The sequence below is a fragment of the Centropristis striata genome, chromosome 14 (assembly GCF_030273125.1).
Source record: "Centropristis striata isolate RG_2023a ecotype Rhode Island chromosome 14, C.striata_1.0, whole genome shotgun sequence".
Taxonomy (NCBI): Eukaryota; Metazoa; Chordata; class Actinopteri; order Perciformes; family Serranidae; genus Centropristis; species Centropristis striata.
The window spans coordinates 26,681,306-26,706,778 of NC_081530.1; the positions used below are offsets into that span (position 1 = coordinate 26,681,306).

Consider the following 25,473-nt stretch of genomic DNA (forward strand, 5'->3'; position numbering starts at 1 on the left):
TAATTTAAGCTATAGATCCATAAAACATTACCCAACAGCAAATACCTCACAATTGAGTGAAATTATGAATGCATTTGAAGCTGATTTAACCCACTGAAACATGGGTCCAAAACCAGTAAAGCTAAATAACTGCTGTTATTAGTACACCTGTAGTTCCTGCTATATCAAAAAATGTTTTTTAGAAAAAGGCCTGTTAGAATGATAGCCTATAACAATTAAATGTTACTTAAAATCTACATTATGACTTCAGTTCCACCCCAAACCAGATGTGACCTCCTCTTCACAGTCTCTGCCAGCATGCTGTCAAGTCGTGTCCCTCACTTCTCCCTGTAATGCACCCTTCAGATCTGAGAGAGCGTTTTCATGTGTGCCTGGCGAGCAGACAGCACAGTTTTTTTTACAGTCACACAGAGAAAGAAGAGCTGACCTTAGGAGAGGACACAGATGCGACTCTTCCCTGGGAGCAGGCGTCATCAGAACTGGCCTCCCTCCCCCGTTTGTCCCCCGCTCACTGGTTCCTGACTAGCAAGGACACATGAGCTAAGTCTGACCAGCTCTAATGAGACTACATTTTTTTTTTTAAATAGCATTTTATTATTTTATTTCTTTTTTGTCATATAAGCTAAGGTTATTAACCCACTGTGTCACAAACAATTTGCTCATGTCCTTTTGCTTGCTGTTTTGATCCTGTGATGACAAACAGCAGAATTTTAAAGCAAAAAAAGCTGCAGATTTGTTTTCTATGAAATCATTTTTCAAAATTCTGAGATGTTTTTTAATAATTCATAAAACAATGGCAAACTTTTTTCATGAAAAGAATACTCAATTGTGAGATATTATCTCATTAATTTAAAAAAACAAAGCAGTTTTTATGAAAACCTTTCTCACAATACTGACAATTATTCATTATTTCCAAAAAACTATTATATAAATATAATTTTTTAAGTTAATGTATTACACTTCTGTGGAAACCATGGACAATTTTTTTGCATTTTCTACATTAAAAAACAATGATTTATAAATATATATCATATTATTAAATATTTTTTTCTGTTGGCCAAATAATTATTTCAATCCTACTTTTAAATACAGTTAAAGTGGACATTTTTTGTGGATAGTCCAGAATAAATATCGTAAAGCAATTTACTTTTAGAATAGATTTTGGTTCAGCATGCATGACAATAATCTGATTTTAGCCGAAATCTCATCCAGTACATGATGATGAACATGAAAACATTGTCAGAAATCTGAGTGAAATTGTTTCTTATGGTCCTCCAGAGGTGAATTATTTTTGCCAAATTTGTGTACTGAGCAGTTTCCCAGTCATAGATGGTACAGATGGAGGCAACAGCTGTTCGGGCCAAGAAAGTGGTCACATGATCTCTCCGTCTGCCTTGAGCAGGATCCCTCTGCCAGAGGCCTATCAGCGTTTCCCTCCTCCACAAATCCATAAACATCCGCGCCATAAGTTTCCCTCTGGAAGGCTGCGTGGACGTATTCCAAGATCATTTCACTCACCCTGTTTTTTCTTTTATAATTTCACTTTGAGATGTGTTTTTTTTTCAAGCACCAACAGCCTCACAGATGTATTTTTGGAGCTTTGCTCTGAAAGCGTAGCCCTCAGTGAGAACTAGGGCTTTCATTTGAGGCCCGTCAAAATGAATGTTCTTGGTTTTGTGTGGACGTATCCGTGTGCTGGCGGGGTGGCTCTGGGACGAGGTTTGTCCTTTGAGGCGGGGTTGGATGATGATGGATCTGACCCGGGCCCTGAAGAGATCGGCGGGTTGTGTGAAGAGCAGCAGACAAATCTGTGCTGCAGCTCCTGGTAACAGATGGAGGAATAAAATGCAAGGGGAGTCTGCGCCGTTACTGTCTGATTGATAGATTGTGGCTGGGCTCTCTCTGGGTTTTTGTATTTTTTTGTTGTATTTGGGGCGTGAGCAGATGGCCGCTGGCTACTTGCCCACTGTATGTCTGCTTACATGGGCACAGCGCCGTTCACAAGCAGGATCTATCTGGACCATGTCTGTCAGACACTGTCCACACAAACACCCACCTCTCCCTGCACAGATAGCTTGTCACAGGCAAGGCAAGGCAAGGGCAAGCGTAAGTGGTGCTCCACTCTACATCACCACTGCCACATCCATCACTACTTCCCTTCAAAATCGCTGTGACAAACTGCCCCAGAAGCCAGCAGTATTTCTGGCCGTACAGTGCCGCCGCCGCTTCTGCTGCATATTTGAGGACTGACAGTTATTTAGAGGTTTGCAAGATAAGGGGAAACCTTCTGAGCTGGACATTTTGTCTTCCATCACTCTCAAGGTGTTAAAGACGGAGCCAGGTAATAAGCAGTGACTCCCAACGAGGGGTTCTTACAGTATGCAGCTGTCAGGGGCTATTTAGAAAGATTGTTGAGCAGCTGGACTAATCTGGAAAAATATAAAAATTATGATTTGGTTTGAAGTTTAAACAGGTAGGTGATGAACAGGTAAATAAATACTTAACAGGGCAGATGAAAAGCTAAATTTAGGCTAATAGATAAACAGTTGAAATTAATAACTGTTCAAATAATTAGCTAAAATGAATGGATAAATGGTTGATATAGCTGAGATTAATGACTAAACAGTAAAAAGTAATGAATAAACAGTTTAGACATTCAGCTTCATCCCAAGTAGTAACTGTAGTATGATTCCTAACCAAACCAACCCAACAACTGATCATATTCCTATAAAAACATTATCAACTCTTATATAATGAATAGTGTTATACATTTGGAACATACATTGGATGTTAATGAAGGGATATGTTGGGGCCGTGGGGGTAAATCTGACCAAAAAGGTGAGAAACCGCTGTATTAGGAGACACATGTTGATATTGAGCTGAAATGTAATCAACAATCACCTTGTCTTTCTCAGAATTCTAAGATATTTTGTAAAAATTAACTCAGAAATAGCAATAACTTTTTATTTGATTTAATGATTTCTCCAATTTGGAAAAATGGGGAAATATTTTTTCTCTGAATTCTGACATAATTATCTCATTATTTCAGAATTTTATATTATTTATATATTCAGAATATATATATATATATATTAGGTGACCATTGTTTCTGCAGAAACTAAGGACCATTTAAAAAAAATAGTATGAAAATAATGATTTTTCATATATTTCACATGGTAGGATTTGGTTGGAGTTTATGATAAATAAAGATCGAGGAGCTGAAGTGAAATCACCTTTATGTGAAAGCATCTGTTCAGCAGTCAGAGTTTCTCACTGGCTGCTAAAGTCCATCTTAAATAAAAAAGGTTGACAGAAAGTTTAGTTCAGGCAAACAAGGACAGGGACACTCAGTATTACATAACGTATCTTGAGCTGTAAATTATTAAACAAAAAGCGGAGTGGACTAGATATAAACCATTAGAGCAAAGGTTTAACATTTTAGGATTCACACGTATATGCTTTCTGGAAAAGTAGAGTTTTTAAGATATGAAAAACAAAACAAAAGTGCCACCTAGGGGCCGATCAATAAAACCTTAAAGGGTTATCCTCAGGAGGGCATTGACAATAATTGTACCAAGTTTTGTATAATAATGCACAAACTATCCCTTTAATCCTCATACAGTGTCTGAAGGAGGACTCTTAACTGATATGTATAAGTTAGAAGAGGCAGGTAGCAATGGTGGAAAGTAACTATGTACATTTACTCAAGTACTGGACTTAAAGTACAATTTTGAGGTACTTTTATGTACATTTTATGTAGCTTTATACTTCTACTCCACTACATTTTGAGGCATGTATTGTACTTTTTACTCCTCTACATTTAGTTGACAGCTTAAGTTACTTTACAGGTCAAGATTTAATTTTTTTTTTTTTTAATTATTTTTTTTAATTATTATTTATTTATTTTTTATTTATTTTTATTTATTTATTTATTTTGAATTAATTAATTATTTATTTATTTTTTTAATTATTTTTTTTAGTTATTTTTTTCCTGTGCTTCTGCGCATGCGCGGGTTTTCAACGCTTCTGCGCATGTGCGGCCCCATGGCGCTTCTGCGCATGTGCGGCCCCGTGGCGCTTCTGCGCATGTGCGGCCCCGTGGCTCTTCTGCGCATGTGCGGCCCTGTGGCGCTTCTGCGCATGTGCGGCCCTGTGGCGCTTCTGCGCATGTGCGGCTTTTCAGCGCATGCGCAGAAGCGCCACGGGGCCGCACATGCGCAGAAGCGCCACAAGGCCGCACATGCGCAGAAGCGCCACGGGGCCGCACATGCGCAGAAGCGCCACGGGGCCGCACATGCGCAGAAGCGCCACAAGGCCGCACATGCGCAGAAGCGCCACGGGGCCGCACATGCGCAGAAGCGCCACGGGGCCGCACATGCGCAGAAGCGCCACGGGGCCGCACATGCGCAGAAGCGCCACGGGGCCGCACATGCGCAGAAGCGCCACGGGGCCGCACATGCGCAGAAGAGCCACGGGGCCGCACATGCGCAGAAGCGCCACGGGGCCGCACATGCGCAGAAGAGCCACGGGGCCGCACATGCGCAGAAGCGCCACGGGGCCGCACATGCGCAGAAGCGCCATGGGGCCGCACATGCGCAGAAGCGTTGAAAACCCGCGCATGCGCAGAAGCACAGGAAAAAATAATTTAAAAAATAAATAAAAAAATAAAAAAATAATTAATTAATTCAAAATAAATAAATAAATAAAAAAAAAAAAAAAAAAAATAAATAATAAAAAAAAATAAAAATAAAAATAAAAATTAAATCTTGACCTGTAAAGTAACTTAAGCTGTCAACTAAATGTAGAGGAGTAAAAAGTACAATACATGCCTCAAAATGTAGTGGAGTAGAAGTATAAAGCTACATAAAATGTACATAAAAGTACCTCAAAATTGTACTTTAAGTCCAGTACTTGAGTAAATGTACATAGTTACTTTCCACCATTGCTACCTGCCTCTTCTAACTTATACATATCAGTTAAGAGTCCTCCTTCAGACACTGTATGAGGATTAAAGGGATAGTTTGTGCGTTAGTATACAAAACTTGGTACAATTATTGTCAATGCCCTCCTGAGGATAACCCTTTAAGGTTTTATTGATCGGCCCCTAGGTGGCACTGTGGTGGCAGTCTAATTTCATATTTGGTACCGTGGCCACACTATAACACTTGAAATGAAAGTGAAATTCATAGGAGTGGTATAGACTGGCCCCTGTAAAGCACACACCACAACCTCTCATTGAAAAATAAAAACTCAGTCAACCAAATAGTAAAGTGGTCTAGCAGACTGATTGGTGAGCCACAGCTCAACGTGGAGACCTTGTACACAAAACAATTACAGCGCATTACTGGTTCAATTTTAAATGACAGTTCCCATCCATTGCACACAGAGTTTCAGCTCCTCCCCTCTGGGTGTAGGTTTACAATCACTAGGTGTAGAACAAAAAGACACAAAAACAGTTTTGTTCCTGCTATGCTTTGCACAGGTGTTTATTTATTGTTGCTTTTATGTATTAATTTCCTATTTCTATATGTACATTTTAACCTTTATATACATTTTTACAGCCTAAACAAGTTTTATTTTATTTTGCTGTTTTATTTTGTTTATTTTTCTGTCTTCTTTTTCTTTTTGCTATTCATATTTTAGTTCACATCAATATCTAAGTATAGTCTGGACCTGTAAGAACTTTTAAGAATTTTTAACTTAATTTTATTATTCTTAATTTTTTTATTTAACTTGCCATTTCTTAACTCCCACTGTCTTAAGTTGAATGATGTGTGATATGTGCCTCTTTTGTGTGTGTGTATGAGGACTCTATACTGCAAACAAAATCTACCTCTGGGTACAAATAAAGTAAATATCATAGATAAAGAGATAAAAAACATGATAATGATAATCAATTTCATTGCCTTAAGTCTTATGGTCTGGGCAGAGTGCCAAATATTAAATTAGACTGCAGAGTGCCACCTAGGGGCCGATCAATAAAAACCTTCAAGGGTTATCCTCAGGAGGGCATTGAAAATAAGTATACCAAGTTTGGTGTTAATCCGACCAACCGATTTGGAGATATAAAATACTTCAATTTAAAGAGCGCCACCTAGTGGTCATCGGCCAAAATTTTGCACTAACCCTAACCCTATATCACGAGATTCAGCACAACTCAGTGAACGCGTGGATATAAGGTTTTTGAATGTGCGATAAAGTATGTGGGAGTTATTAGCCAAAACACACTTTCCTTTATTATAGCGCCACCTTGTAGTGGAAATTCAGGATGACAATAGATTATAAAATATTTCGCCAGGTATGATTTATATTTAAAGTTTCATGAGTTTTTGGGTATGTTCAGGCAGTGAAAAATGCGATAATTTGGGAAGAAAAAAAAAATCATTCGAAATACAATAGGGACCTCGCAGGTCGTTGCCTGCTCGGGCCATAAATAGAAGTAGGAAAGGTATAAGAAAACAACAACATTTTTGTAACAAAGTCTGACAGGTTTTATTTTCTCTCTCATAAATAACACTGAACAAGCATCGTACAGCGATAAATATCAATATTTATACACTGTAAAATTCTCTGTATTACAAAATACAGTATATGTGTAATGCACTTGATACAGATGGGAAGTATTGCATTTCATAGCACCAAACGAGACCCTTGACGTGACCCTTTGAGTTAATGTTATCACACCATCCTCCTCTTTAACAGTCCAGTTGTGTGTGTGCAGTTACATCCCAGATTCAGGTCTTGTGTGGGTGTCTATGAAATATACTTCCCTTAGGAATCAGTTGTTGCATAACTATATCTAAGTTAAGTAGAGCCCACCTAGGAGGGACCAAAGCCTTTACTGTAAAACTGCTCATTTCCCCCACAATCTCAAGTTTTCAAAATGCCAGTTTAGAGACTAAAATGTTATGAAGGACGTCCACGGTGGCCGATCAAGTTTTATGTGTTTGATTTTTGCATTAAACATGGTATACCGTACACTTCATTTTCACATCTGAGCCGAACAGCTTCACAGAATCACACTTTGTTTGGGGGGCAGGGACAGAGATATTCACTTGAAAAAACGAGATCTGTGAGTAGATTTTAATAAGTCTTGCAGTCATTTTTTCTCTCTATGTAAACGTTCAGTTTCAAGTAAGAAACTGGAAAATACTTCTGGGTTGAATTTACGAGATTTTTAAGAGCGAGAAGCTGATCGCCAAACATCAATAAGCGATCAGCTGCTTTAGGGAGTTTCCAAAGAAGGTGCAGCAAATGTGAACAAGCTGTTCTGATCTCAGATGTTTGTGTGTCTCTTCCACATCATTGGCAGCGCAGAAATGTCTATCAGAGGCAGCGGGAGGTAACAGGCAGGTTGAACACTGAGACACAATCGTGGGAATATTAACACTGAGCCTTACAGTGGAACATGGATCGACTAACAACGTAAATGTCATTTCTGTTCACTTTTAAAAAAAGAAAAATAAATGTTTATGAGCTGAGAAGTAAACAGCTATTCCCAACACTTGGCAACGGATCTTATTGGTAGGACTTCTATCATATTTTTTTTGCTGTTGACTTTCAAACATTATTGCTAAATTCAGACAGGAAGGGGCCCTTTCAACCAACATGTAGCATGGAAATAACTCTACAGCTTTTTAAAGGACTGACAGTATGGAATGTGTAGGGCAAACATCAACTCTGGCTTTGGAGAAAGAAAATAAACATTCGGACAAAAATGTAAATTAAAAACATAAAACTGGTGCCAGCATTACAAATACAGGGACATAAAGATGGATATTTAATATAGGAGCCCTTATTATTCCTCAACCAGACTCTGTCTGAGGAGCAGCATCACAATAAGTCATGTAAAAATAAAAAGTATTATCACATTCATCACTTAGTGTCCATGTTGTGTTTGATTGTCGGCTTCTGAGACACATCAGTTTCAACTTCTTACCAACCAAACCCCCTTCCAGGTTTCTGTATGAAAATAATGTTTGTAGTGGACTGTGCAAGAGAACCTACAGCATGAGAGCTTTGTTGTATTATTAAGAGCTAAAACACAAAAGTTGTTCACAGATTATTTTCTATAATTACCAGCAACATTAGGTAATAAAATAAAGTCAGTCATAAGTCACATATAGCCTCAGCTCAGGCGGGGCCAGTGTCATGGCGTCAGATAAGCTGTATCAAATTATGGCACATAAAAAATAACAGCCTCTTTATCTCTTCGCATACCTTACTCGTCTATAATGTAAGTAAAACGTTAAATTAACACAGAATCAGGTTTGTGTTATTTTGATGCATGATTAGTTTGGTTTCATCACTGAAATAAGACATTCTTGTCATTTTGTCACCGTTCTTTGATGTATTGCACAAAGTTGTCAGAACTACCGTCTTAACAGGAAACTTCTGTCTTTTTCAACTTGGACTCCATATCCCACTTTTTTGTGTCTAATGAGGACAACAACTTTTTTTTAACTGCTCCAGTATTGCTGCAATGTAATCTTGCAGTCCAACTGTATACCGCCAGTGTAAGTTCACTACAAGTGTTTGTTTTTGCCACCGACATGCTCAGATTGTTATTTAAAGAGTCTGACAACATTATGGAGAGGATACTTACAGAGAAATTAGATGTTTTTTCTTGACCTTATTGCTGTTTCTGGTCAGTTTGTTATAATGTCAAACCAAGTCTTGCTCAAGTAGAAGTCTCGTTCTGAAATCTCATGTGCAGTGTTGCCAACTATTTGTCAAGGTCCAAAAGGATGCTAAAAGTCATAAAAATTATGCCGTATGCTCACTTGCATATTAGCACAATTTGTCACTTTTTAGAAATAAAGTTACTAAGAGGATGTGAAACCTTGCTATATCTAGCAAGAAAGTTGCCAAGTTGTCAACACTGCTTGTCCACATTGTTAAAATCAGCTAAATATTCAGCCATGCCAACATGAATATCTTTTAGATAACACTAAAATACGTTTTCAGTACTCCACACACAAACTCTTTCGAGCACTCCTCCCTCCAACTCTCTCCGTCACGTGTCCACCCCTTCAGACAATAAGTCACCTCGTAATATTTCAGAACGACACTTCTTCTTGACTGAGACTTGGTTAGTCACGATAACAAACACACCAGATCAATCAAAACATAAAGAAAAACATTTTACTCCTCTGTAGTGTCTTCTCCATAATGTTGTCAGACGCCTTTGGGAGCAAAGATGGACAGTGATCGTTGCAGTTTGAGCAAATACATTGCAGCTTATTTTCCAGCTGCAGTATTGGACCTGTTTATAAAACTGTTAGTCACAAAAACATGGGGACAATAAGGTCTAGATTGTAAAATACCAAAGTTTCCCTTTAAGCAAAAACAATGTAATAATCCCAATGGATAATCTCACAGCTAAATAAAAACAAAAAACAGATGTAAATAAAATTAATTATAAACATTTACAGGAAAGCTTGACATCTCGGTTTTCAGCTCAGTGTGGGGAATCTTTCCGTAGCAGAACATGCGTCTGTGCTACCGAGGAGCTGATCACGCTGCACTTCAACTTTCCTGGCAGAAACATTCCTGAGTTTCCTGCTGTGAAATCTGCTCTCCTCCCCAGCTGCTCTTATCAAAACTGCAGAAGCGCCAACGATCTCCAGGCAGACAAGGCCAATCCAGCTGATGTGGTCGTACACCAGCAGAAATCACACAGTGGGGCTCGGTGAGAGCCCCCCTCCTCTCTCCATAGTCCAAAAATAAGACACTTAAAAAATTAACTGGACTAAAAAAGCCAAATCTTGAAAAAAATATTAATAAGGCCCTTATTATTTGTACTGTGAATTAGCACTGGATTATAAATCTCTTTAACGAAAACAAAAACAGATGTAGTATGACAGAAAGGTGCATAGGTTGGCATTCTTTTGACACTAAAATGGAAAAACAATTCCTTGGTTGTCTAGAAAGCTCCAGATTGCACATTCATAGTGTTAGCAGGCAGTTAATGCCTAACTAGTGTTTTGAATGACTCACTCACTCACTCACTCAGCCTCCTCTGATAAATCTAAACATCATTTCATTGACATCTCCTGTAACAGAGTAAATTTAGATAAGAATAGGTTAAGAAGTGCCTTAATCAAAAGAAAGAAAAGAATTTTCCCAAGAAGATGTACCGCTAAACCATTTCCATCAGCACCGTTTCTTCAAAGGGTGCATGGTCCCACACTCCTAAAACACCGTACCGACTTATGCCCTCAAGGTTTTTCTTAAAAAGGGTGGTCAGAATATGATGGTGAAAATTATAAACCACGCCACCAGCACGTTTCAGACATCGTCTAAACTTCGTTTCCTCTCCAGTCTTACAATTCAGTGACCAAGTCGTACGAGCGACTGCCCCGCATGTCGATTGGCAGTCACACCACATTAATGCAGTTCCCGCTGCCGGCCGTCGCCCTCTTGTTGCAGTAGGTGAAGCTGCTGTGATTGGTGGAGGAGCCGTTCATGTGCGACGACTTGAGCTCCATCTGGCAGGCGGCGATGGCTGCGTTGAGCTCCACCTGTGCCCGGTGCACAACGTAGAACATCAGGCCAATGCTGATGACGATCTGCAGAGGAAAGAGAGTCTCGTTTGACACAGCTGCATACAGCAATCGTTACTTGTTTATTCACTTTTACAGTCAATTTGTATAGCTTTAATGATTTGTCTATGGTGGTCAACTGATCTCTATTATATTCTAAGGTGTGTGCAAGGATTAAAGCAAAATAAGGAAAGAAAAATTAATCCTGAAAAGTTGTCCAGAATGAAATGTGTAGAATTCACTGAATTAAGTATAATATGAATTTATGAACTGCTCTGTGGCTGAAATCACGCACGGTGCCTAAGACCTTTAAGCCTTGTATGTCTAATGTTTTGCACTAAAAACAAAAACAAAACAACAAAAAAACACAAAATTGTATCTAAATTTTTATTTTTTTAAAACATTGTATAAAGCTTAAAACTAGTTAGTAAGTTATCATCAATCTGGGACAGATGTTGGTTGGTAGGGATGCACCAATTTGACTTTTTCTTTCTATACCAATCTCACTTTTGAAAACCCCCCACAATAAATGTTTGCCTGTATGGTGTGTATCCTGGTTGGTAACGTCAGTAAGAGAAAACAGGGCTCTATCAGCTCCTCCAGATGGAGTTTCCCACCACCGCTGTGGCTTCGGTGTGATTAAGGCCAGTTGTCAATTTGGATGCATGAGACACTGGTACTTAACGTAATTAATCTTAAACTGAACTTTAACCTCTGACCCTGTGAACCTGTCGTAAATTGAATAAACAACCCATAATGACTACGCACTTGTGAGGATTACATGTAGCTAAACAGGTGTTGGAGATGTGGTGACTGACTAAATGACCTTTGGGTGAGCTGAACAGAAGTGTGTGAATATTTTGCATATCTACACAAGGCTTAGCCCTCCTTCTCTAGACCTTTATGTAACTGAAGGCTTAAGGGAGGGGCAGAGAGTGCTTGTTCACTATGTAAGGTTTGACAGGCCTGGCAGACAAAATCTATTTTGAATGTAAGAGAAGAAAAAATACAAAAAAAAGTTCACTTTATTTTGAGGGTCAAACCAAGAAATGCCACTAAACTCTGACTTTTAAATACTTAAAAATTAAGAGTTATTTCAGGATATTTAGAAATTTGGATCTTCACACTTCACACCATTGGCTCACCTGCAGGCTGAACACAAAGTAGCCGCTGACGCTCTGCTCAGCGATGACGTCCTCCATGGTGCGAAGCGTGGTGCCCAGGTAGGAGTTAAGAAGCTGAGTGGGCAACAGACCCACAGAGGAGGCCACCAGGTAGTTTGGCAAGGACACGTCTGTGATCTGAAAATGGACAACACCATTAAAAACTTTAAAAACAAAATGATTCAAACATACTGGAAATTGTATTCTGTACAATAGTTCCACAATGACGTTAGAAATATATCTTTTTAGTCAACAAGACTGTTAAGCACTCAAGTTCAATAGCATTCATCATCGCTTCAGCTGAATGAGATGATTCATTTGTTGGTGGAAACAAAGTCCTCAACGTTCCTTGTTGAATCTATTGAGGTTTATCTTCCGACAATGTGAAAAAACACAAGATATAAACTATATTTAAAGAACTTAAACTTGATCATTAAGGAGCTAAATTAAAGCTAAATGACTTGTTATTAAGTCATTGTTATGTGCATTTCAACATGGCTTTAGGGTTAATCTTAAAATAACTTTTGTTTAGGCGTTCTCATTCATCGACAGCGTTTCAGTTTTGTTTTTGGGTTATCATTGGGAAGGACATTTTTTCAAAACAGTGCTTGTGTGGACAGATAAAAAAAACCTGTTTCAAATATACATGTGTATGTGTGAACTAGGCAAAACAAGGAGTGGATTTCTAAAGTAATAAATATGGCAATTGACTGGCAAATGATAAAATCACAATTTTGCATCTTTGCAAAAATAAGAACTGAATAAATTGTAGCATTTTAGCTTTAAACAATAATATCCAAATCTTTCCTGCACATAAACATCTAGTCCAGAGCCATTATTCTGACTGCAGCCCACTCAGATGAATTCACACTTTAACAAAAAAAAAGGCCTTGTAAAATATGTTTAATAGCTGAATGACTCTCTTGTCTTCAAGTGTTTGTGTAGATATTTTCTTTGTGACTTAAACTACCACATATTTTGGAAAGATTACACACAAGCTGCTGCAAATGTGTTCATTCTGAACCACCGAAAATATGCAACATCCTGGTACCTTCTTGAACAATTTCCCTTGAACTATGACATATCACACATCCAGCTCAGAGTCTCTTTCCATATCCAAGTACAACCACCTAAATATAAACAAGTATGTGTGCGCTGTCACCCTTGATCCCTTGATTAAGTGATGACATAAGCCGATGTGTGAGGATGTGACCTTGGCACTGTGTGCACTGTGACAGCGGCTGATAGCAGTGTGTCGGGGTCGTGGTGTGTTGCTACAAGACACTGCCTTGGCCAACATGCTATCAGGGCTGGAAAACATTTCTGTTAGATCAGACCCCAGTGTCTCCTCTCTGTGATAAATCCTATACCTTCTCCTGTTATCACACAACACACCAATATGAGCCTGGGTTACCCTTCCTGAGATAATGACATTATCAAAACCTGGTCAATCAAGTTAATGCTATCAAGTTGTTTGTCCTCTCCTCAGTATGTTCAGATGAGCATTTTTCCTCCACACGCTCATGTAACAGGCCTTTCTGCTTGAGAGATAGCATGGACCACACCAAAGTCCACACCATGTATCAACACAATAAAAACGCCTTCAGCGGATCTCTGAGACATGACATGTGAGCCTGCGAGAGCTGCAGAAGAAGAAAAGGAATGCACTCCCTTTCTCTCAACCGTCATCTCTGAGTTGTGAGGCACATGTCCTCTGAAGTCACACTCGGGCATCTAGCGTATGCAGCTGTCATCTATACGACCAGGGACGGGCTGGTCCGCATTTTTATAGCCACGCAGAGAATTCCCACTGAACCTCCTACTCACTTCTGCAAGCCTGTGTATCAAGATAATCTGCAAATTCAAGTGAAAAAACACCCCATCCTAGGCTTGACCTGATTTATTCAGAGAGCAGCAGCAATGCAGGTCTGAGTTTGTGCTCGTAAACAAATCAGGAAGTATCTTCACTGAATAGTAAATTTCAGGATCGCTTCAGTTATCTAGACACACTCAGGGTTTACCCTTTGCAGTGAAGGGTAAAGAACAAGGCGTAATTAAAGGCTGCACAAGCATGTTTGCCTGTAGTTATGGTCCTATAAATCACATGAGGAATTCGCAGATTGCTTTATCAGCTCATTATGACAGCAGAGGGATGGAGCCAGGCTGGGGAGCAGTATTAAAATGTAATAAAATACACATGGGGACCTGAATATGTCCACTTCATCCACAAACATTTTTCCTGAGCTGTCCCATTGTTTTGCTAACTACTGCAGTCTTTGTGTCGTTTTAGGTTACCAACTATAATGTAGCACCATCCACTTCAGCAGAAAGAAGCGGGGGGCATGGTGAAATGTAGCCTCATCCACAGAAAGTGCTTACCAAGGGCACAGCAGACAACACATAACTCCACTGTGAGCGAGCACGGTCCAAGAAGTACCCACCCACAGCTAGTTTCACCTTTTATTATGGAGAATAAGACAATAAAGATACAATATCTGCTCGGCTCAATAACGAGCCACCGCTGAATGAATTACAAGGTGTACAGGTAAGAGACTGAGCTGGGTTTGAAACCCCTCCAGGCCAAGACGTGAAAATGTAGCAGAGGAGGAAGGCGAACTCAGGGATTGAGCTTATTAGTCTGCTTCTGGCAGGGCTGACTAAACTCCCCGGTGAAGGCTCCCCTCTGACCTTCACTTCTCTAGCTCGGGAAAAAATAGGTTCCACGCTGAGGTTAGTATGTGGACCTGACAGTCTAATTTTCTCCAGTGCCATTGACCTTGAATGATAGTATCCTTATTAAACCTGCGAAGAGTTAATTAATGTCAGAATTTCGATCCTACTCAAATCTTGGTCAGGTCAAGATGTTTTTTTTCTATGCACTTATTGACTTGTTAATTGCTTTTTAAATGTTTTATCAGCTTGGGCATTGAATCACACCTGCAATCATAGAGCTTGTCAGCATATTGGTGTGCATGATGTGCAAATATCAAGAATGGGATGATAGCCAAGCTGATACGTCAATAATAATAATAGTAGTTGTATTAAAGATGATTCCAACTGCGCTCTTTTTTTCCTAAAATGTTTGATAGATATTGCGAATTATCATAATCATAATGAATTATTTTGGCCACGATAATCCTTACAGCCCTACTTAATATACTTATATTGGATTTTTAATATTGAGATGATTGAAAACATAATGAGTGTTATTAGTTTACATACAGATTATTTGTCCATTACAGTGACCTAATGAAGATCAGACAACATTTCATGAATTAATTATGCATAAATGTAGGTAATTCCACCTTCTTTGTCTTGGCACCGTTTGACTATAAATCTGTAAAGCCTAAAATATGTCAAAAGGGAGCAATCTAAAAACACAACAATGAGTCAACCATGGAGAAGCTACATTTTCAAAGACAAACAGCTGTCATAAGTTGGAACTATCCGAAGGAAATATGACAAATGCAAACTGGCGTACAACCAAATATGACCCACTTTTGTAGCAGTGGTTGTTGAGCTGTTTGAAAGCCGACGTCTTTCTTTTATAAAGTGTTTGTTTGTTTCCTCTGTAGATAATGACCCAGAGCAAGCTCAAAAACAGTATTTTACGAGGCTGTCAATTAGCAAGCCTTTTAATTTGGCTGTGACAACTGATTGCGGAGCTGCAATAATACCAGTGACAGTGGCAGCAGCTGGACAACACAGTGTAAACAGTCTGTCCCTTTGACTTTGACACCTCATTTTCACCTCTGCAGAATCTAAGTTCAATGCTGTGAAGCCACAGTCCTTGCTCAAGTGAGACTCTGCAACCCTCAGACAGAGAGCTATGTCCCCGCCATGGAGCCCAAAGAATGAACAGACGACAAACAGCCGTTTAGGGCAGTCAGGCAAAAAAAACCCATCTGCTGGGTATGCAAGTCCTGCTCAAAGGAGAAGTGTTTTTAGTTATGACACCGACTCCTTCACAATGGAAGAATGAACTACCCTTCAAACTCAACCATTCAAATGAACCTAAAAATAAATTATCTACAATTTTCAAGAGCACTTCAGCCAGTCAATTCCTGACGAAAATCACTGTAACACTCAACTAATGTCACAGCCCAAGCACTTGAATTTGAGATGCTCATCAAATACCAACCTATTAGTCAACGTACACGTGCAACACTAACTGTTCCTACAGTCAGCTGATTCCTTGGATAGTCTCACCTCACTGTTGCCAAATGACTATTTTCACTTATCTGAAAGTGTTGTTTTATGGCTGCATTCAGACCAAATCTGGCGATGCAGTGATTAGCCACAAGGTTGAGTGGGAGTGCCACTTAACTGGCTCATTTGTGTTATGCCATGTTGTGAACTTTAACCCCCCCAATGTAGCACAAGTAGCTTTTATATTCACAATTGTTTTTAGTCAGAGCATTTTTATGATCTTGACATTTCCAGCCACATCACAGCTTCATTTCACAGCAGCTAGACTCAAAGCTGTCTATGCCGTCTACATGATCTACAATTGCAGAGTTCTGTTTCTCCAAAAGTTTAGTCTATTTCAACTTTTCCGTCATAGGCAATGCTGGAAAAAAAACCCCACAGCAGCCTCACACAATACCCGCGCTAAAATGAATGGAATTACTTGCTTGTGTTTTTCGCACTGCCAGATTTTGTCAGAATGCATATACATATTGTTCTCTTTATTATAAAATATGGCACAAAAGATTTTGAAAAGGCAGCTCAGCATGCTAACAGAATACAATTAAAATACTTTACCAAAACTCTTACCAAAAATCTGAACTACACCTCTGCAGTGATACCTGATTTTTTTTTTCCTTTAAGGAATACTACACGTGGAACATTTTGTTTCTGTTGACACAGTCAACAGAGAGATGGAGTGACTCAACTCCATAATAATCCAGGAGGCTGTTGGGGCTTTAGCTAACATCATTCTGAACAAAATGTCTAATATTTTGTAATAAAACAGCTTCCAATATCATAAAATCAAATGCAAAACTGCCAACAACCAAATGTGGCCTCAGATTTGACCAGAAATGGGTCAATGTAGCTCACACAATCAAGATTATTTTGAACGAGTTGAACAAAGTGGTTACGATGAGTGTGTGTATAGAGAGCTGTCAAAGCTGAAGCAGAATACCCTGTCTCCTGAGAAATATCAACGTAAATCAGTCACCCAAAAAGACATACTGGTTTTGCAACACACAATTACTGTGCTTGTGAATCTCACTGCCCTTTCCTGCCTTAGGCCTGTACATCAACTCCTTTATGCTTTAAGCTATAAATGCCTTTCAAGCTCCCCTCTCTGTATCCACTTCTGGATGTTTGTGCTGCTGTTGGTTTCTGCCTTCAACACTATTTTCATACTCTTCTCGCCAGACATTTTTCCATAAACACAGTGCCATAATCAAAACAGCTACGTTAAGGGGAAAATAAATGCCACTGAAACAGATCCTATGAAATGCAGCAGATGATGATGACTTTGACTGCATTTTAACTTTTTTAAGTTTAAAAATGTGCAAGAAATTCTTATTTGCAGAGGAAACAAGCAGATACTCATGTCAAACACAGTTTCCTGTTGTGCAAAACCTAATACTGTTTTTATGAGGGGGCAACTCTCTACATTGAAGTTTCTGCCATTTAACGTATATATTCTCAATTTTTGCAGCCTCATTATTATTTCAGTATTTTGCACAAACAACCTTGAGAATATTTTATATGAGACAAGCTAATGTAAGACAAAGAGCGGCAACAACAAGTCAACTAATCAATTAGTAAAGCAACAGAAAAATAATTGCCAACTATTTTGATAATCGATTTAAGTAAGTTGTCATGCAATAATGGCAGAAAATGATTTTTTCAGCCTCTCAAAAAATTTGACAATTTTCAGCCATTTTATTGACCAAATCTTTAAGCAACTGACTCAGAAAAATAATCAGCAGATTAGTCAATAATGCAAATATTCATTAGTTGCAGCCCTGGTTGTGAGGCATGAGCTCCATGTGAGAGATATGATATAATATGGTGCGATTGTAAACAGTGATTAGAGGTTGTTTTTTTGCAGGAATATGGCTCGAAATACTCTTGCGCTCTAAGCCTGAATGACTACATTATATCAAGTGCACCCTCAGGCCTGTATCCTCCATTGATCATTCAATTACAACTGGCATAACATTTTTCATGTTGCGTGACCTCCCAGCTGATTTCATACAATACAGCAACAAATCCCTATAGGCTTTCACCATTTGGAGGTATCAATGAGTTGACTGAGAGGGCTAATCAGCGTGTATAAATTATTCATGCCATGTATGAAGGTCAAGGGCCTCAGGTTAAGTGTTGGAGTGCACTGAAAGCAATATCCTGATAATGCTTAGCTTTATAATGTCTCTAACATGGGATTTGTTGCCTTGAACAAGGACTTCAGATCTACCTCAGAGCAAAAATACTCAGTATACATTACATTAACACCACCAGATCATTCAATTAAAAATACAACAAAAAAACATTGCTCTACAAATAAAAACCCAACACTAAATAATGTGATACTGATAGTTCGAACTCGTAAAAGAATTGATGTCCTTAGGGTACAATAGAAACCATTTTATAGGAACGCTTCCTCCACCTACAAGAGGAATGAGTTTCCTCTGTCTGGGGACTGGCATTATATTTTCCCCCCTATTAAGACAGCGGTCCGCAAATAGTGAAATAGTAGCTCACTGCTATGTTCACTATCTGAAATTCATCACAACTAAAATGATTTACATCTACAAACGATACTCCTCGTCTCTTCCTTGGGGCTGGTTTCTGGCTAGTTATGATTTCCCCTGTGTGGTAGGTTGGCCTAGCAATACGAAAACCATTTCTTTCTAAATTCAAAAAGGTCACAGGTTTGATTCTCATGATTGCATGAACCGTCCTCTAGAGGGTTAATGACCTTTTCTTCTGGTTGTTTCATTGCTGTGACCCTTCAGACTGTGTAATATCTTGTGGATGTGTGAAATGGAAAACTGGAAATAGTGTGCTTGTACTCACCGAGAAAACGGCATTTTGGAGCCCAAATGGTATGGGGGTGAGTCTCGCTAAGGCCACAACTTTAAGTCCACTTCCTCCCTCCACCACTCGTATGACAGCACTGAGCTGTTCACTGTTCCCAACCTTGTTCAGCACCCAGTCAGTCAATAGTCGTTTGCACACCAGGTGTGCCACAAAGGTCCCTATTAAAACTCCCACCATAACTAGTCCCATGCCCAGCACAAAGCCGTAGAGGTAGCCAGCTGCCACATTAAGAACAATATATCCCCATCCACACGGGAACGACACGATTATCAAACCAACTATGAACAGCAAAGCTCCAACCAGGCTGTCCAAGCTCTCGACCCAGAGCAGGAGGTCCTTGAGGTATTGGCGAACCAGTGCAACCGAGGAGAAGCACACAGCAGTCAGGATGCATGCCAGCAGGGCGCTCTTGAAGCAAAAGGTGGTGATACAGCATGGGTGTCTGAACTCCCCACTGCTGCTGAAGGTTGTTCCCCCTGTGTCGCTGATAACCTCAGGGTCTACATCTGACTTCCCGATGCCGGCCCCAGTCTCGTCAAAGGCGCTGCAGATCAGGATGTCAATTTTGTCACAGTCCTCTGTGGCAGTCCTCTGCAGCCAGCGGTTCAGCTGAATCTGTGCCTTGCCTACCGCATGCTTAAGAAGCTTGGTGAAAAGCTGCACAGTCGTGGACCCTGATATTGACATGTTGGCCCTCGAATAACCTCTGGGGACCAGCAGCAAGGCTCAGATTAACTGTCCCTCCTGGAGACAGCTGTGAAGATTGAGGTTTCCAGTCAGTCTTTACATCCAGTGCAAGTCCATGTCTCGCAATGTCAATGTGTTGAGCTTCAACAGAGGCAAGTGTCTATGTACTTTTAAGATGGCTTTAGCAGTGGTAAACCATTGCTATGCAACTCTGAGAGCAACCATATAGTGAGACATGCAGATAAATCCCGTCACTCTCCTTAGCCATTACATGAATTTTCTTATTTAATGTTTATCTTGGGTACACTAGCTGGGCAACGTGCCAGTCCAATGACTTAAAAGTGCCAGTTTTGTAGTCTCTGTGTAAAACACTCGCCATATTCAGAGCTGTCACTCCTCCTCTGCTCGGGACAGTGCAGTGTAGGACGGAGGGAGCAGGAAAGCTGTGAGTACAGGGACAAAACAACTCTTCTCTGGCCTGAGGTCGAAATGGTGCATCAACTTTTATGACTCCACCAGTACTGCCGTCCAGTCCAGCTAACGCACTAGCATAAATCACTGCAAGGCTAACTTACTTAGCTAACTAGCTCGCTGCGTGAATAAAGTCCACCGTTACATCTCAGAGACTAAACCGCCGTCGCTGTCCTCCTCACACGCTCCTCCGGGATAACAGGACCATAAATAAGACACAGGAGTCGGACATGTAAGAACCCAGTTGGCTGTTTCTCTGCTGGCGGGCTGTTGTTGTTTCTCTCGTCGCCGTTGCCTCCACGGTGCGAACTGCTGCTGTTGACGCTGCTGTTAAAGCGATTCATACCGACCACTGTTTGTGTCCCAGAATGCCAAGTGACCCCACAGCACGTGACCGACCGTTTGACGCTCCCACCCAATCAGAGCGACCCGTTTACCATCGCGAGATTTTCAGCGAGGTTTCAAGACAAATTATGTTTGTTTTGGATTAATTATCAATTATGGATGGTTTGTGCTTTCAAGGCACTGTGCTACCACATAAGTAGATAAAAACTACTACCATACCATGATGTGGTGCTTTAATTACTTGAATGAATAGGGCATTAAAATGTAACCACTAATGCAGCTTCACAACAATGAGAACGTGTGCCACCTGTAACATTAGCACTGCCACAATATACAACTACACTTACTGCACAGATCCATCAAACTCATTTTAATGCAGCTTTCAGAAGTGGAGCTCCAATAATGTTGGATTGATTGCCCTCTAATAAAGCATCATATTTATAAATGTATGTAGTAGAATGAAAAGATAAGATAAGAATGATAAGATAAGAACTTTATTGATCCCAAAGGAAATTCTTGTGCCAGGTTGCTCCAAAAGTACAATAAAATAGGCTACAGTAAAATATAAAACAAAAATATGAATAAATATACTGTGTCCCAGTAGTAACAAGAATAATTGCACTTAAGAGGTAATATTGCAATATTGCACATGGGGAGTAAACCTGAGTTTTACTTTCAACAGAAGGGAGAGGAGTTATACAGTTATACAGATACAGTTTTTTTTCTTTTCGTGCCATTTTATACTTTTACTCAACTACATTTCAGTACTTTACTTTTTATTCTGCTACGTTTATCTAACAGCTTTAGTTACTAGTTACTTTACAAATTAAGCATTTTTTTTATGTTTGTATGTAAATCATGATTCACAAATGAGAATATTTCCTGGTTCTGCCTTTTAATAGTTGTAATAAATGTAATTTCTTAGTAATAATGTTGAGGTTTGGACAGTTGGTCGGACAAAAATAACCATTCTGAAGGTGTCACTTTGGGTAATTGTGATGACCTTTTCCATATATTTTTTTTACTGTGCAAACCTAAGAATTAATGGATTGATTATTGAAATTATTAATTAAAAGTTCAAAGTGAATTCCATCTTAACCAGCTACAAAAAAAAAAAAAAACTACTTTTATATTAATGTGTGAGTAATAAACAATTAATATAATAGTATATAATAGTAAAGGCACAGGGGACATTACATTACAAAAACTTAATCTGTAGTGTAACTGGTTAAATAAATGTCATACACTAATCGATTTATTATAGAATGAAAACATGTGGCCTACAAGTAACTCATAATTGTAAGTGCAATACTTGATGAAATAAATATGTTTACTTAAACTAGGAGAGAAAATGAGTAACATAAGTTAATGTCAAATCTTAATCTGCTAAACCATAACTGTTAAATAACTGAGTAGGGAGTACATTATCTTTCTAAATTGCAGCAAAGTATTTTTTTTTTTTAAAACACACACATACAGTATAAAACAAGCATTTTAAAACTGTGGACTGAGTTAATGTACTTAGTTACATTCTAGCGTTGGAGATAAGTTGTAACAATCTATCAAACTATCAATCATTTATGGAAGTCATATCACACTCACAAAATGAAATTCATACATTTTTCATTAAAAAAGCAGGATTTCTAGCATGCAACAGACTTTTTTCTGTATTTATGAGAGCATACAGTATAATATAGTAGCCTGAGGCGAATCTCGCTACTTGGCATGCTCACCATAAATTCATAATGAGGGGAGTGAAGCAGACAATATGTGCATTCATGCATCTTCCACCGCTCGCCACCTGACTCTCCCAGCTGTGGGTAAAGAAAGTTTTTTTTGTAGTAAGGGTGGTCCAAAAAAAACTTTCTATCACCTCATCTTTCTAAAAGGCTTTCATTTTGAATTAATATGTGCTAGACATAGGAACAGACTAGAATATATAAGACTTGGCACTTTGCTTGCGGTTAGTTTGTTTATAAGGTGACTGCTGTGCTGGTGCAACACTCCACTAGATGGAACTGTTGCACAGTTTTACAACCAGTCCAAGTACCTTCCTCTGTTTGTTTAGGATTTGGATTGCTCCGTACTTATGTGAAAAGGTTTAACACTTGACAACAATCTAATCCAGTTCACCATCAGGTTTTATTTGGGGCAAACTGTTGTCTTTAAATATATCTAATAATAATAATATATCTTTATTCTCACTAAAGTTTATTTTTATAAATTGATGGTGTGAAAAATGCAAATTGTAATGCTGAAATGGTACTGTAGATCTAACAACTTAATGAAATATGTTGATATAAACACAAATAATGACCAATTACAAATGTCATGCCGACTTAAATCCATCCACTATGGTCAATTTAAAGGAGCACATGCACATTTTGGAAACTGTGAAGAGACCAGACAGATTATAAGAGTTACAATTTGTCTTTATCCAGCTTCTTAATTTTTTTAAATGTCAGAAAAGATAGGTCTATCACATTTTTAAGACAACCTTGAGGAGAAATGTCAAAGGCTGAAGAGGGGACATGATAAATGACTTGTTTAATTCAAGCTGAGATGACCTTTTGTCTGGCTTCTGCATCTCTTAACAAAATCTATATTTAGCATTCCTATCTGGCATATATGTGCTATTTGTGCTGCTCGTTCAGCTGTTATACTGTAGACATGTTTACAGTGATGTTATCTGTATCAGTAGACATATTTGGGTATCTAAATACATGTAATCAGTACCTATAATCAGCCCAGATTACATGTTATATGATTATAGGTTTTTAAGGATTCAGTGGTTAAATTTTTCATTACCTCTTTAAAATATTGCAATTTTTATGAAGGTAATTTGATTTGACCTATTAAAATGTAACTGCCCTGAGTTTTATCAGTGGTGACTTAACTTTTTTTTGTGTAAGTGCTTAAAAATGTTGCCTGTGATTTGATGAACAATAAAAACATAAAAGAAACAGCACTCCACCTGTTGTTGAATACACACAGTACCTCTTGTGCAAGTGCTATTTTTGTAAAGATAATTTGATTTGAGTAACTGTTAATGCTGAATGTGCAAAATGAATTTTATTTGCATTGAAAAATATGGAACTTTGTGTGTAATTTTTTTTGTAGCTGCAGCATTTTTAAGGTGCAACATTTTCAATGTCTGATTAAAGTAATCCAAAAGTATTCAGATTAGATCACATGTATCCCTAATAGCCAATAATGGACTGTGAAACTGATAACAACAAATGCCATGTAATTAGTTTTCAGTAACTGATTACATTTGAAAGTAATCTGACCAAACTCTGATCTGTCAGCGGAAGTTTATAATTATCTGCACCGCAATGTTAAAGTGCAAAACACGAATGAAATGCATTTTCATTTGAGTGACACTTATCTTCTTCCAAAGGAAATGCAGGTCATCATATGGCAGCAGATGAGGCGAGTACCGCGATGTCAAAACTGAAAGAGGCAGCCAGCACATGGGAGGAAGTTTACCTTTCAAAATAAAAGCATATAGATCCATGAGAAGTATCGGTGGGAGTATGACTAAAGCAGAGAATAGCCTCGAAATCACCAACGGAGATGATGTTCGAGTGAAAAACACGTGGCGTGAAATGAGGGCACAAAAGTTCAGGGTATTTTTTGTTTTGGTATCCGCAGTGATAACGAATGGTTGAATGGTGTCTCTTTATTCCGGAAGTTGTGCGTTTTATTCCGGCTGGCTTGACCGCGTAAAGCAGTCGCTCTTTCTGACCAGTGGCTTTGATCAGATAAGAGGTTCAAGCTGACACATTCCTCTGCAGTTCACAACTGAAGCTGGGCTACATTTTCAATGATGGATTGTTCAGAAGAGGTTCAGTCTGTGTCTGAGGAGCCAACAGCTCAAATGGAGCTAAAGAAGGGAATGTCTATTTTCATTGATGTAAGTAAAACAAATTATTTTATCCTTATTCACGGTACATAGTGTATTTCATCTTCACTAGTAATGCAAAAACTTATATTGTAATGTTTGCAGTCACATTGGTACAATCTAAATCCTACAGTAGCAGAAAGAAATCAAGGAAAAAACAAAGCCATGCTTCCCAGATAAAAACCTTTTTTGTATTTGAAGAAAGAGATTCATTACTTTTTTATTTTATTTTATTTTTTAAATCTGTGATTGTATTAGGCTATTTGGTTTGATCACCTCAGTGAACATGGATCCCCTTAATGCATGCAGGGTACAGAGGGTCCCTTGTTTTATAGAATAAATTAATTTGACAAGGCTGACCTTTAATTTAGCTTCATGGTGCAAGGATTTCAAAGGCTGGCGATACATTCTTATGTCAGCTCTCAAAACCAAATCCCAAATTAATGAAATGTTAGACGCGGCTTGATAAAAGTCAGGCAGTTATTCATGATGACCTTATTAAGTCAAATCTGGCTCAATTAGGCAAAACATAATGCTGATATTCCGAAGTTTTAGTATCTAAAAGTCAATCTTTTGTAATAGCCATATTATAAGCACATTCAACACGTGATCTCCCTCAAATTTTGAGAATTTAAATATTGAAAACACATTTTGAATCAGTGCAGCTAATGATGCTCCTCAAGTGCTTCTCTCTCATGAGCTTTCCCTCCTGTTTCACGGCACTGCGCTCTGCCTCCACCACCTCATTATATTCCCTCTCATTCCTCCACTGCTTCTTTCGCTTGTGATGTCTTCACTATGAACCTGTTGGCTGCTTTCAGTGTTTGAGAGAGACAGCAGAGGATGCACGCACGGCAAACAAGAGTTATATAGGTGGAAAGCTGTCGAACGTCAAATGGTGTTGTATCTTCTGTCAGGAAATAAAATCACTGCTCGTCTTCAGAGGCAAATTGGTTGTCAAGTTATTGCTCCTGTTGTTTCCTGACATCTCCTATAGCTTTTGCTTCAGTCAGGTGTGTGTCATTAAAACACGCATGATGCCTCCAAACAGTCTGCAACAGGTTAGATATGCTGTGTCTCCGTGTGTCTGTCTTTGTGATTGGGAAGCTGCTGTGGTGCCCAGATATCAGACAGGACTGTCAGACTTCTTGGTTAAATTAATTAATTTTTAGTCATTAGATGCAAAATATTAATTAGGCTGAGATGAGATGAGATGATTAGACCCAGCTGGAGTTATCCGTGTGAAGTGAAATCCAATCAGCCCACAATTCTAAATGATATTTAACAATGTAATTAT

The 25,473-nt window shown here is 38.9% G+C and overlaps 2 protein-coding genes across 2 annotated transcripts in view; one reads left to right on the plus strand and one right to left on the minus strand.

The window, feature by feature from the left end:
* Positions 1 to 6,467: 6,467 nt before the first annotated feature.
* On the minus strand, positions 6,468 to 20,279 carry tmem64 (transmembrane protein 64). Its single transcript, XM_059350219.1, has 3 exons — positions 18,746 to 20,279; positions 11,690 to 11,845; positions 6,468 to 10,571 (listed from the first exon to the last, which is right to left on the minus strand). The coding sequence occupies exons 1-3, from the start codon at positions 19,454 to 19,456 to the stop codon at positions 10,380 to 10,382; spliced, it is 1,059 nt and encodes a 352-aa protein (XP_059206202.1). The 5' UTR covers positions 19,457 to 20,279; the 3' UTR covers positions 6,468 to 10,379.
* Positions 20,280 to 23,994: 3,715 nt separating this feature from the next.
* necab1 (N-terminal EF-hand calcium binding protein 1) overlaps positions 23,995 to 25,473 on the plus strand; it is a 43,213-nt gene continuing 41,734 nt past the window's right edge. Inside the window, exon 1 of the mRNA XM_059350824.1 lies at positions 23,995 to 24,188. Coding sequence (XP_059206807.1) covers positions 24,099 to 24,188 — 90 coding nt within the window. The 5' untranslated portion in view covers positions 23,995 to 24,098. The remainder of the gene's footprint in view (positions 24,189 to 25,473) is intronic.